An 11,387-nucleotide genomic window follows, 5' to 3' on the forward strand; every position below is an offset into this window, starting at 1 on the left:
GTCCCTTCTTAATGATCCAAGAGGGAGTTAGGACCTCTACCTATAGGTAGTTCTAGATGTACCCCTAAGGTTTAGAAAGGCGAAAACTCTAAGGCGACAGTCAAAACATTTAGATTTTCACACATAATGGGAGCAATTAAGAGGCCCAAAGTTTCCTCCTCAAACAAACGTACAAATCAACACGACTTAAACACAGTTAAGGTCTTATTAATCGATGTCCTTAAGTAGGATATCTAAGTGAAGATGCAGAAGCAGATAAAACCTTTTATACTCAGAAGTTATACCCTAGTGATTGCCTAAGGACTCTTTTTAAAAGCCTGTTAGAATCAGAAATGTTAAGCGACAGAGACAGCTTCAGGGAAATGCAGTTTTTGAAAATGCCCTAAGGCTTGCCTATATGCAGAACACTAGTACCTATGTTAATGCAAAAACAAATAGGTTTTCGAAATAGACTCCTTTAATACCTATAGGCATGATATCTAATGAGATTGAGGCAATTTTGAAAGAACTTGTGTGAGGAAATGTTTAACACTTAATAAGACCAATTTTTTAAAAAAAATGAACTACGCGTAATGAAGTTGATTTATTAGGCTAAATTAAATTATCAGACAGAATTGCGAGTGGAGATCCCTATAGGCTTGATATCTAGGCGGATTACTGATTTTATTCGATTTGCAGCAACATATAGGAATACTCATTAGAACTGAATCGGAATTGAGTCCTATAGGCATGGCAACTACTGATTTAAGACATGATTGTTTGGAACCTATAAACATGGTTTCTAACATGACAAAATGCATAACCTTATGAACATGATTTCTACTTGATGCAAACAAACTTAGAAGTGACATCCTATTGGCATGATTTCTATTTAGGCACATCAATCAGATTCAAGAGAGCAGACCTATGAGCATGTTTTCTGTTTATGCAAGCAGTCAGACTTTTAAAAATAATGTCCTAAGAGCAAGATCTATACCCATATTACCCTAGAAAGTATTCATATACCCACCCCTTTACTAAATACCCCCAAATATCTGTTTACAAATTATTACAGGCCAATGAATGAATTACATAAGTAAAATAGAAAATCAAGAAGCTATTCTATAGGGAGCCTTCAATTAGGCCCAAGTTTCCCAAAGCTCCAATGGTCTCATAAGACTCAATTCTATAGACAAATCAGATTAGGTGCATCAAAGTTCCCTAAGGGTCTCAAGGACCCCGGCCAATGCTTACACCTAGACTTAGCAACCAAGAATTGAACCAGTGCAGTGTGGAAAGGCCAGCCTTAGTATGCCAGAGTTCAGAGGGCTCTCAAGAGGATCCCAAGGCAGTACACATACTAGAGGGGGCAGAACTTATTGACTAAGAGTAAAGTGAAAGTGCAGGACACAAGTTGAAAAACGTTTATTAAGGACTATATTAGAAAGTCTGTTTTGAAAGTAATTAGTAAAGCAACAGAGATTGTTTGGAAAAGAAGTTGGAGTAGTAAACAAAGCTCAAACACCTTAAGATAGGATCACACACAGCTAGTTTACAGAATGCAAATGAATTCAGTAGTCACACAGGGGTCAAGGGGTTTGGGACACATAGACATTTGGCTGCAAACACATAACCCAGCAAGGATCTTAGGACTGGTTTAGACATGCTCAGAAATAGTTGACACTGGCATAGTCACAAACCAGTCATGAAGAATACAAACACATAGAGGGGTGATAGGGATTTGGGGATTCATAGGATGGTAAGTACACAATAAGTAAAAGACAATTGGCAAGGCATGCATTGAAACACACATAAGGGAATACACTAATTTAAAGGAAGGGGAAAGACAATAACATGTTGATAATGTAACTTAACTACAAGTTTCACAACAGAACCGCAAGTAGAAGCAAACTAGCAATAAGAGAAACTCAAAAAAATAAGAGAAGCATGTTGTTGTTAGAGATTTAAATTAAAACTAGGACATACCAGTGAAGAGAAAAGTAAGCAGAATGAGAGAACAAATGATTGGCCTTGACTTGCAGCCGGCTAACAGTAGCAAATAGCACAAGAGAGAGAGAGAGAGTAGAGATTTTAGTAAGCGAGGTAGTTTTTGATCCTAAGTGTTCATTTGTGTTAAAGAAATACATAGGGTATTTATAGTTGAAAATAGGTAGTAAAATAAGGTAATAATCATAGTACCATAAATTGAGGAACTCAGAATCAATCAATTAGAAAATCAAGGAAGTACTACCTTAAGTTAAGGGAGTTAATTCAAACGGTAAGAAACAGCAGCATATAAGGCAAGAAAAGAAAATCAGTACAGGACTAATTAAGGAAAGAATCAAGATTTAGTAAGCATAGGGTAGTCAATTAGGACTAGGTTCAGAAACACCCCAATTAAGGAATGATTCAGCAAGAACCAAGTACCATAGCAAATAAGGTAATGAAATCAGTCAATTTAAACAGACGAGTAGAATTTTAGGGTTTTTAAAGAAAACCTTTCAATCGAACCATCAAATAAGGGAATCAGAATCAAATCAAGAGAGGGTCATGATTCTATATTGCAACATATAAATAGAGATGAACGAACAAACGTAGAAAATAGGTAAGGTCAGCTATATCAACAGAAAGAAGCAAGAGATGAACAAATCAAGATGAATAACAATCATACAAAGGTGATGCAAATAGGCTAAAGACTCAATAGAAAACCCATTCTAAGCATGGTAAGCGATAGAAACTTTAACAAGATCAAGTAGTCATGCTATCACACAGAACAAAACAAAGAGGATCTAAGAAATTAGGGATTTTAACAAAGTCGAGTTGAAAAAGCATTAAGAACATGAAATCAGTCAAGGTAAGCAAGAAAAGAGGTTTAATTATAAAGAAAAAATCGGTTAAAACAAGTGTAGAAGAAACTCCGAGAAATCCTAAGTTTTAAAGAAAGTAAAACGGTTTAAAGTTGAGGATCTTTCAGAAGAAGTTTGAGAATAGTGCAAAACATAGGAAGAAACAGACTTAAAGCGTTAAAAATAGCACGGATCTAAGAGATTTAAACGAGAGTTAGGGTTTCAAAGGAAACCCAAATAGAAACGAAAGAACCTGTTGTAAACTTCACAGATCGTAACATATATGGTGTGATTTTGCCCAAAATCACACTGGAGAAGCCATGAACAACAGAAACAGAAACCCTAGATCCAAATCGGCATGGCCCTGGACCCTTGAAGGCCTCAGAGATGATGAGCAAGGCGATGGAAGACCCATTAGAGGCTTGGGGTTGAAAGGTGGTCGTCGGAGATGGCCGGAGAAGGAGGCGGCGGTTGAAGAATGATTAGGGTTAGGTTGAGAGAGAAGAGAGAAGAGAGCATCTGAAGGTGGGGGGGTTGGAAATGAGTAGGGTTCGGGGGTCGTTTAGGAATTAAAAAGGAAAGGTCGTGTATGGACCGTTGATCTGGGAGAACACCGGTCAGGAATCAACTAGGTAGGTGGGTTCCGGGTTTGGGTAGGTGTTTATGGGGTTTGGATCAGGTTAATTGGGTAGGAGATTGGGCTGGTGAGGGGTCCGATTTGGGCTACGATTGAAAGCCAAATTTGGCTATTATTTAAAAGACAGTTTCCCTATTTTAATTTATAATAAATAATATGTAATTTTTAGAAAATAATTTAATGTGCCAAAATGATTTAAAATACATAATTATAATTTTAAAAATATAAGGACCAATTTTACGCATAAAAATATAATTATACCTTAAAATGGGCTAACATTGCAATTATTTGCAATTTAGCTTAAAAAATACTAAATGTAATTATAAAAATTCATAAAAATTATATTAGCCATATTTTGTCATAAGTACAGAAATCAAATAAATAAATTATCATAACAATAATTTTGGAAATAATTATTGGGGATTTTATGAATAAAAAGTGGGGAAATAAATCAATTTAAACCCTTAAAATTATGGGAAAAATTATAAAAACCTTGTGCATGCTTAATATGCATATATATATATATATATATATATATATATATATATATATATATATATATATATATATATATATATATATATATGCTATTTTGAAGGTATTTGTGCATATTTAAAATATATAGGAAAAAATTGGGTATTAACAAAAAGTGTAGGTGAGGTTGAAGCTGAACTATCACTGCTCTCTGCTGAGCCCTCAGACGACTCAGAAGAAATATGAACTGAAGCACGATCAGTAGGAGAGTTGGGATGTGTAGGTACATCTCTCAACCTGTTTATATCCGGGAAGTCGGGTACATATTCTGGCACTAAATCAGACTTTGATGCCTCCCGGTAGGGCACATACTCACTTCCCTCAGAATGGGAAGCAGCTCTATCTGCAGCTTTGATATTCTTTCTCATCTCCCCATTTGCTTTCCGAACTGCTGGGGTCAACTTTATTTTCCCTCGTCCCTTACCCCGGGAGGGCTCTGCTCTACCCTTTTGTTTGTCACCACCGCCTCCTCTAGATTTAACCATTGTCTGCAAGTATAATCAGTTGAAAATTGTTAGTGCAAATACTAGAAGAAGCAGTGCAGAAAAGATGTTGACAGTGCGAGAACAAAACAGCAGACCGCAGACCGTGAAAAAGGGATCGCGACCGCGAAGGCTGCACCACGGACCGTAGAAATTGCATCGCGACCGCGAAGGTGTGGGACTCAAACTACCCACTCTATGATTCAATAGCACCGCGGACCGCGGAAAAAGGAGCGCGGCCACGGTAAGTGCACCGCGGACCGTGGAAAATAAATCGCGGTCGTATACCCTCAAATGTACCTCTATGAACTTTATCATCGCGGACCACGAAAAATCCATCGCGGCCGCGGAGAGGTACTGCTGTCGCCTGTCAGAAGTTTCTACCGCTGACCGCGGTTATCAGGACTTAACATTCTCAAATAAACAAATGATTGCGGTCGTGGTAGTCAAATTAGGGCTCATCGGACCTAGGGTTTCTAGTTTTCATGCATTTTAGCATTAACAACACATTCTCAATCCCACTAGGTAGTTAATAATCATTTCTAACTTATTGAAACCTAATTTAATTAACACTATGGAACCCTAAGTCAAAATTAAAAGAAAAAGAAAGAAGAAAAAGTAAGAACTATCAATTTAAAAATAAATAATTACAAAATTAACGACCAAGGAATGAGTGGATTTACCAGATGTGAGATGAGTGATGAAAATGCAATCTAATTCTTGTGTTTGTGCAATTAGGGCGTGGATGAACAGTAGTGAGTGTAGTTGTAGAGTGAAATGGGCAAAAAGTGTAAAAGGGCCTAGGACCGACTATTTATTGAAAAGTCCTAGGGGCCCACATAATCTTACCTACCGTGGCCGCGGTAAATCACCGCGGACCGCGGTTGTGAAGTTCAGAAGGGTTGCAGTTTTGAGACCACTGTGGACTGCGAAAAATGCTCCGCGACAGTGGTAAGCCACCGCTGACAGCGAAAACTGTACCGCTCAAACTTCAGAGAACATCCCTACACTGCATCAAACATGGAGCGCGGGAGCGGTCTAAACTTCAGAGAGTGTAAAATTTTATAGGTTAGTCCTGCACTGCATCAAACATCCCTACACACATCTTACACCAGTTAGTCCAGAAACAAATCCTACACTAAGAAGAAAATCAAAAAAGAAAGAAGAAAAACACATGGGTTGCCTCCCAAGAAGCGCCTGATTTAACGTCGCAGCACGACGCATGTTACCATCAATCACTTGAGATAGATCATTGCCACCACATGGCTGTCATCAAATTTGCCAAGATAGTGCTTGACTCTTTGCCCATTAACTCTGAAGATCTCACTATTTTTATTTTTCAAATCAAGAGCACCAAAAGGAGTCACAAGCACCACCTCAAAAGGTCCCCTCCATTTTGATTTAAGTTTTCCCAGAAATAGTCATAACCGGGAGTTGAACAAAAGAACCAAATCACCCAATTTGAACTCTTTGCCATGAGCATACTTGTCATGAAGGTACTTCATCTTGTATATATACAAGGACAAACTGGAGTAGGCATGAAACTGGAACTCATCAAGCTCATTAAGCTGCTCCACCCGAAGATTGGCTGTCACATCCCATTCAAGATTTTACTTCCTCAAAGCCCACATGGCCTTGTGCGCTAAATCAATCGGTAGATGGCAAGCTTTTTCAAACACCAACCGGTACGGAGACATACCAATCGGAGTTTTGTAAGAAGTCCCGTAAGCCCACAAAGCATCATCCAATTATTTTGACCAATCCGTCCTATTTGCATTAACCGTCTTTGACAATATACTCTTGATCTCCCTGTTGGAGACCTCAACGTGCCCACTAGCTTGAGGATGGTAAGGGGTAGAAACCTTGTGATTGACACCATACTTTGCAAGCAAAGTGTCAAATGCCTTATTGCAAAAATGAGACCCTTCATCACTAATGATTGCTCTAGGAGTGCCAAACCGAGTAAAGATACTCTTCTTGAGAAAAGCCACAACACTCTGGGCCTCATTGTTGGATAAAGCCACGACCTCAACCCACTTTGAAACATAATCAACAACCACAAGAATGTACGTGTTGCCACCAAAACTTACAAATGGACCCATGAAATCAATGCCCCACACATCAAATATGTCAGCCTCAACAATACTGGTGAGAGGCATCTCATCCTTCTTTGAAATTCCACCTGCTCTTTGACACTCATCACATTTCTTCACAAGTTCACTTGCATCCTTGTACAATGTAGGCCAATAAAAGCCACAACTAAGCACCTTTGAAGTTGTCCTCGCCCCACCATGATGACCACCGAAGGGAGAGGAATGGCAAGCATCTAGAATACTCATTTGCTCCTCCTCCGAAACATATCTCCAGATCATACCATCATTGCAGATTTTGAACAAGTAAGGTTCATCCCAGTAGTAGTCCAAGCTAACCCGTTTAAGATTCTTCCTTTGGTTAGAAGAGAGCTCACACAACAATACTGGTCACAAGAAAGTTGGCAACATCAGCAAACCAAGGCATGCTATTCACAGATACAGAGAGGAGTTGTTCATCATGGAATGAATCATTAATTTCGAGGCCATCAAGGGGCCTCCCTTCCTCCTCCAAGCAGGACAAGTGGTCCCCTCCAAGCGGGATAAGTGGTCCGCCACTTGGTTTTCACACCCTTTTTGTCCACAATCTCAAGATCAAACTCTTGAAGCAATAAGACCCATATCATCAACCGAGCTTTAGAATCCTTCTTCGCCATCAAGTAGCGGAGTGCTGCATAGTTGGTATGAACTATCATCTTGGCACCCATGAGATAAGGCCTAAACTTCTCCATTGCGAACATAATTGCCAACAACTCTTTTCTTTCACTGTGTAATTCACTTGAGCATCATTCATTATTTTGCTTGCATAATACACTAGGTGAAACATCTTATTCACTCTTTGACCCAAGACCGCTCCTACCACAACATCGTTTGCGTCACACATGAGCTCAAAAGGTAAGCTCCAATTGGGTGCGGTAATAATGCGAGTGGTTGTCAATTTGTACTTGAGGAGTTCAAAAGTTTTCATACATTCCTCATTGAACACAAACTTGGCATCCTTTTCCAATAACTTGCACAAGGGATTCACTACCTTAGAAAAATCTTAGATAAATCTTCGGTAGAACCCCTCATGCCCAAGAAAACTCCTAACCCCCTTGACTGAAGTAGGACGAGAAAGCTTTGAGATCACTTCAATTTTACCTTGTCCAACTCTATGTCATGCTTTGAGATCTTATGGCCGATAACAATGCCCTCCTCAACCATAAAGAGGCATTTTTCCCAATTAAGCACAAGATTGGTCTCTTCACACCGGGCCAACACCTTGTCAAGATTCTTCAAACATTCATCAAATGAGTCACCCACAACACTGAAGTTGTCCATGAACACCTCTAAAATGTCCTCTACCATGTCGATAAATATGGCCATTATACACAGCTGGAATGTAGTCGGTGTATTACACAACCCAAATGGCATCCTAAAAAAGGTAAAGGTGCCATACGGACACGTGAAGGTGGTTTTCTCCTGATCTTCTAGAGCAATCAATAACTGGTTGTAACCTGAGTACCCATCTAGAAAATAGTAGAAGGCAAGCACAGCAAGTCTATCTAGCATCTGGTCAAGAAAGGGCAATGGAAAGTGATCCTTGCGGTTCACTTTATTCAGCTTGCGGTAGTCCATGCACACCCTCCATCCGGTGACAGTCCTGGTGGGAATCAACTCATTTTGCGCATTGGTAACCATAGTCATACCACCCTTCTTCGGTACACATTGCACCAGCGAAGTCCAAGAACTATCCGAGATGGGATGCACAACCCCTGCATCCAACCACTTGATCACCTCCTTTTTGATAACCTCTTGCATAGCCTCGTTCAACCTCCTTTGATGTTCCACAGAGGGCTTGGCATCATCTTCAAGAATAATCTTGTGCATGTAAAAGGCGGGGCTTATTCCCCGAATATCAGCTAAAGTCCAACCAATTGCCTTCTTCTGTTTTTGGAGCACCTCCAATGTGGCATCTACCTGTATGTTAGTAAGACAAGAAGAAAAAATAACTGGCAAAGTTGAACTAGGGCCTAAGAATTCATACCTGAGGTGTGGCGGCAAAGGCTTCAACTCCAACACAGGAGGTTCCTCGATTGAGGGCCTTGTTGGTGGAGTCTTTCTATTCTCAAGATCCAAAGAGAGCTTTCGAGGCTCATAAGAGTAAGAGCCCATTCCATGCAAAGCATTGACACACTCCACCCTACCGCCATCCTCATTTACATCAAGATTCAACAACACCGCCTCTAGAGGATCCTCCGCGTTGATTATTGCACTAGTATCATTAACTATCACTTCCATGACAAGATCCACGAAAGAGCATACTTCAGTACTGTTGGGATGCTTCATTGATTTGCACACATGAAAGACCACTTTTTTATCACCCACCCCGAAGGTGAGCTCCCCTGCTTTCACATCAACTAAGGTCTTCCCAGTTGCAAGGAAAGGTCTTCCCAATATGATAGGAACCTCATAATTAACCTTGCAGTCCAAGATCACAAAGTCAGCAGGCAAAATGAAATTATCCACACGAACAAGAACATCATCGATAATACCAAGTGGCCTTTTTATAGTTCTATCCGCCATTTGCAACCTCATTGAAGTAGCTCTCGGTTGACCAATACCCAAATTTTTGAACACGGAGTAAGGCATCAAATTGATACTTTCACCCAAATCGCACAATGCCTTTGCAAAATCCGTGCTCCCAATGGTACACGGGATTGTGAAAGCGCCGGGATCTTCAAGCTTTGGAGCCATCGAGTGCACAATTGCACTTACTTGGTGAGTCATTTTGATGGTCTCACAATCCATGAATCTCTTTTTAATCACCAAGTCTTTTATGAACTTGGCATATCCCGGTATTTGCTCAAGAGCTTCCACTAAAGGGACATTGATCGATAAGCTCTTCATCATGTCAATAAATTTCCTAAATTGGTTCTTATTCTCTTTTTTCACAAGTCTTTGAGGGTAAGGTGGAGGAGGCCTTGTCAAGGGAGCCTTAGCCTTAGGCACTACCATTTTTGGTATGTCTATTACGTGTTCCCTAGATGGGTTTACGTCATCTTGGGTCTCCACCTCATCATCATGAACATCAATCCTCACTTCCCCATTCACATTCTCTTCTCTCACTTGCTTATCAACTAAAGGAACATCATCATCTTGTACTTGAATCTCATCACTCACAATTTCCTTTTGCTTGGAGTTATTCACATCACCACCTCAATCGCTTCTAGTAATCACCGCCATTGCATGCCCGATGTTGTTCCCACCCTTTGGGTTTACTACTGTATCACTAGGTAGAGCCCCCTTAGGGCGAATATTCAAAGAATGTGAAATCTGGCCAAGTTGAACCTCTAAATTCCAGATTGAAGTATTGTGGGATGCCAACTGGGCATCAGAGTCGGCGGTCTTCTTCATCATTTGTTCAAACATCATCTCGATCATTCCCATCTTATTGTTTGACTAGCTAGGATCTTGGGACGAAAATGGAGGTGGGTTGTTTGGTTGTTGATACATTGGAAGCCTTGCCCCCGATTCCCTTTATTGCCATTGTTCCAACCCCCTTGGTTGTTGTTTCCTCCCCAATTGTTGTTGTTGCCACTCCAGTTGCCCTGGTTATTCTGGTTGCCCCAATTCTGATTGTTGTTCCCACAATTGCTATTGCCTTGTTGGTTTTAATTCCCCCAATTTCCTTAGGATCTCCACTGTTGTTGTTGGTTAGGAGCATTGCCCTTTTGGCCTTGGTAATTATTCACATACTTCACTTCTTCATTTTGCTCATCATCTCCACTGTTGTTGGTCATATTGATACGGACTACCTTGACCTTGTTGACCTCTTTGTCGCGTCTTGTTGACCAACATGTTGACACTTTCCATAGTATTTACTTGTCTAGGAGCTTGAACTTGTTGCAATTGAGCTTTTGCCAACTGGTTCATTGTGGTAGTTAACTCTGCTATTGTCTAGCCATGATCATGGAGCTCTTTGTGCAAGTGGATGACAGTGGAGTCACCCTGTGTCACATTGGCTCGACTTTGCCAAGCTGAGGAAGTATCTGCATCTCATCCAATATCTCTCATGCCTAATCATAAGGTGTGTTCATAAAATTTCCCCCTGCTAGTTGGTTCACTACACACTGATTGGTCGTGTTAATGCCACGGTAGAATGTATGCTGAATCATTGCTTCGATCATGTCATTGTTCGGACATTCCTTCACCATTGTCCGATATCTCTCCCATATCTCATGAATTGGTTCATTAGGTTCCTGTTTGAAGGCCAAAATCTCATCTCTCAAAGTCACCATATGCCTTGGCGAGAAAAAATTGGCTATAAACTTGTCCGTCAACTTATCCCAAGTAGTGATGGAATGGTTGGGAAGCCTTTCAAGCCAGTCCAAAGATTTCCCTTTAAATGAGAAAGAGAAAATCTCAATCGAAGTACATCCTCTGACACATTTGTTTGCTTGCTTCACCAACAGGTATCCACAAACCTTTAAGATGTTTATAAGCATTCTGATGGGGAGCAGCTGTGAAATACCCTCGCTGCTCCAAACAAGTCAACATCACATTTGTAATTTGGAAATTGCCCGCCCGGTCCGGGATGGGACAATTGCACTAGCATATTCTTCGTTTGGAAGCACCCATAGAGCCACTCTTGGAGGTGGCAGGGGAGGGTCTGGAACATTATCATTAGCATGGCGGCTTCTCCTTTGAGCTTGAGGCACTATAGGTACCTCATCATCAATATTATCATCAACCTCCTCCCCCGGAATAGCATTTCCAAGAGGGTCATCGTTCGCCATTTTGTACCTGATTTGGTGACACACACAAATTAGTATCATAG

General features: G+C 40.5%; 1 protein-coding gene across 1 annotated transcript; it reads right to left on the minus strand.

Moving 5' to 3' along the window:
• Nucleotides 1–8,465: 8,465 nt before the first annotated feature.
• Nucleotides 8,466–9,997, minus strand: LOC138877764 (uncharacterized). The gene is made up of 3 exons (XM_070157400.1): nucleotides 9,833–9,997; nucleotides 8,755–9,742; nucleotides 8,466–8,527 (listed from the first exon to the last, which is right to left on the minus strand). Exons 1-3 carry the CDS (start codon nucleotides 9,995–9,997, stop codon nucleotides 8,466–8,468), a joined length of 1,215 nt encoding a protein of 404 aa, XP_070013501.1.
• Between the last annotated feature and the right edge of the window lie 1,390 nt (nucleotides 9,998–11,387).

Source organism: Nicotiana sylvestris, chromosome 9, assembly GCF_000393655.2.
Source record: "Nicotiana sylvestris chromosome 9, ASM39365v2, whole genome shotgun sequence".
In the NCBI taxonomy this organism is placed as follows: Eukaryota; Viridiplantae; Streptophyta; class Magnoliopsida; order Solanales; family Solanaceae; genus Nicotiana; species Nicotiana sylvestris.

Coding starts and splice junctions, on each gene's coding strand:
- LOC138877764 (XM_070157400.1), bottom strand. CDS start 9,997: ATGGGAATGATCGAGATGATGTTTGAACAAATGATGAAGAAGACCGCC. Junction 9,743..9,832: donor GGGCTCTACCTAGTGATACA/GTAGTAAACCCA, acceptor AATAACTCCAAG/CAAAAGGAAATTGTGAGTGA. Junction 8,528..8,754: donor TGATGTAAATGAGGATGGCG/GTAGGGTGGAGT, acceptor ACTAACATACAG/GTAGATGCCACATTGGAGGT.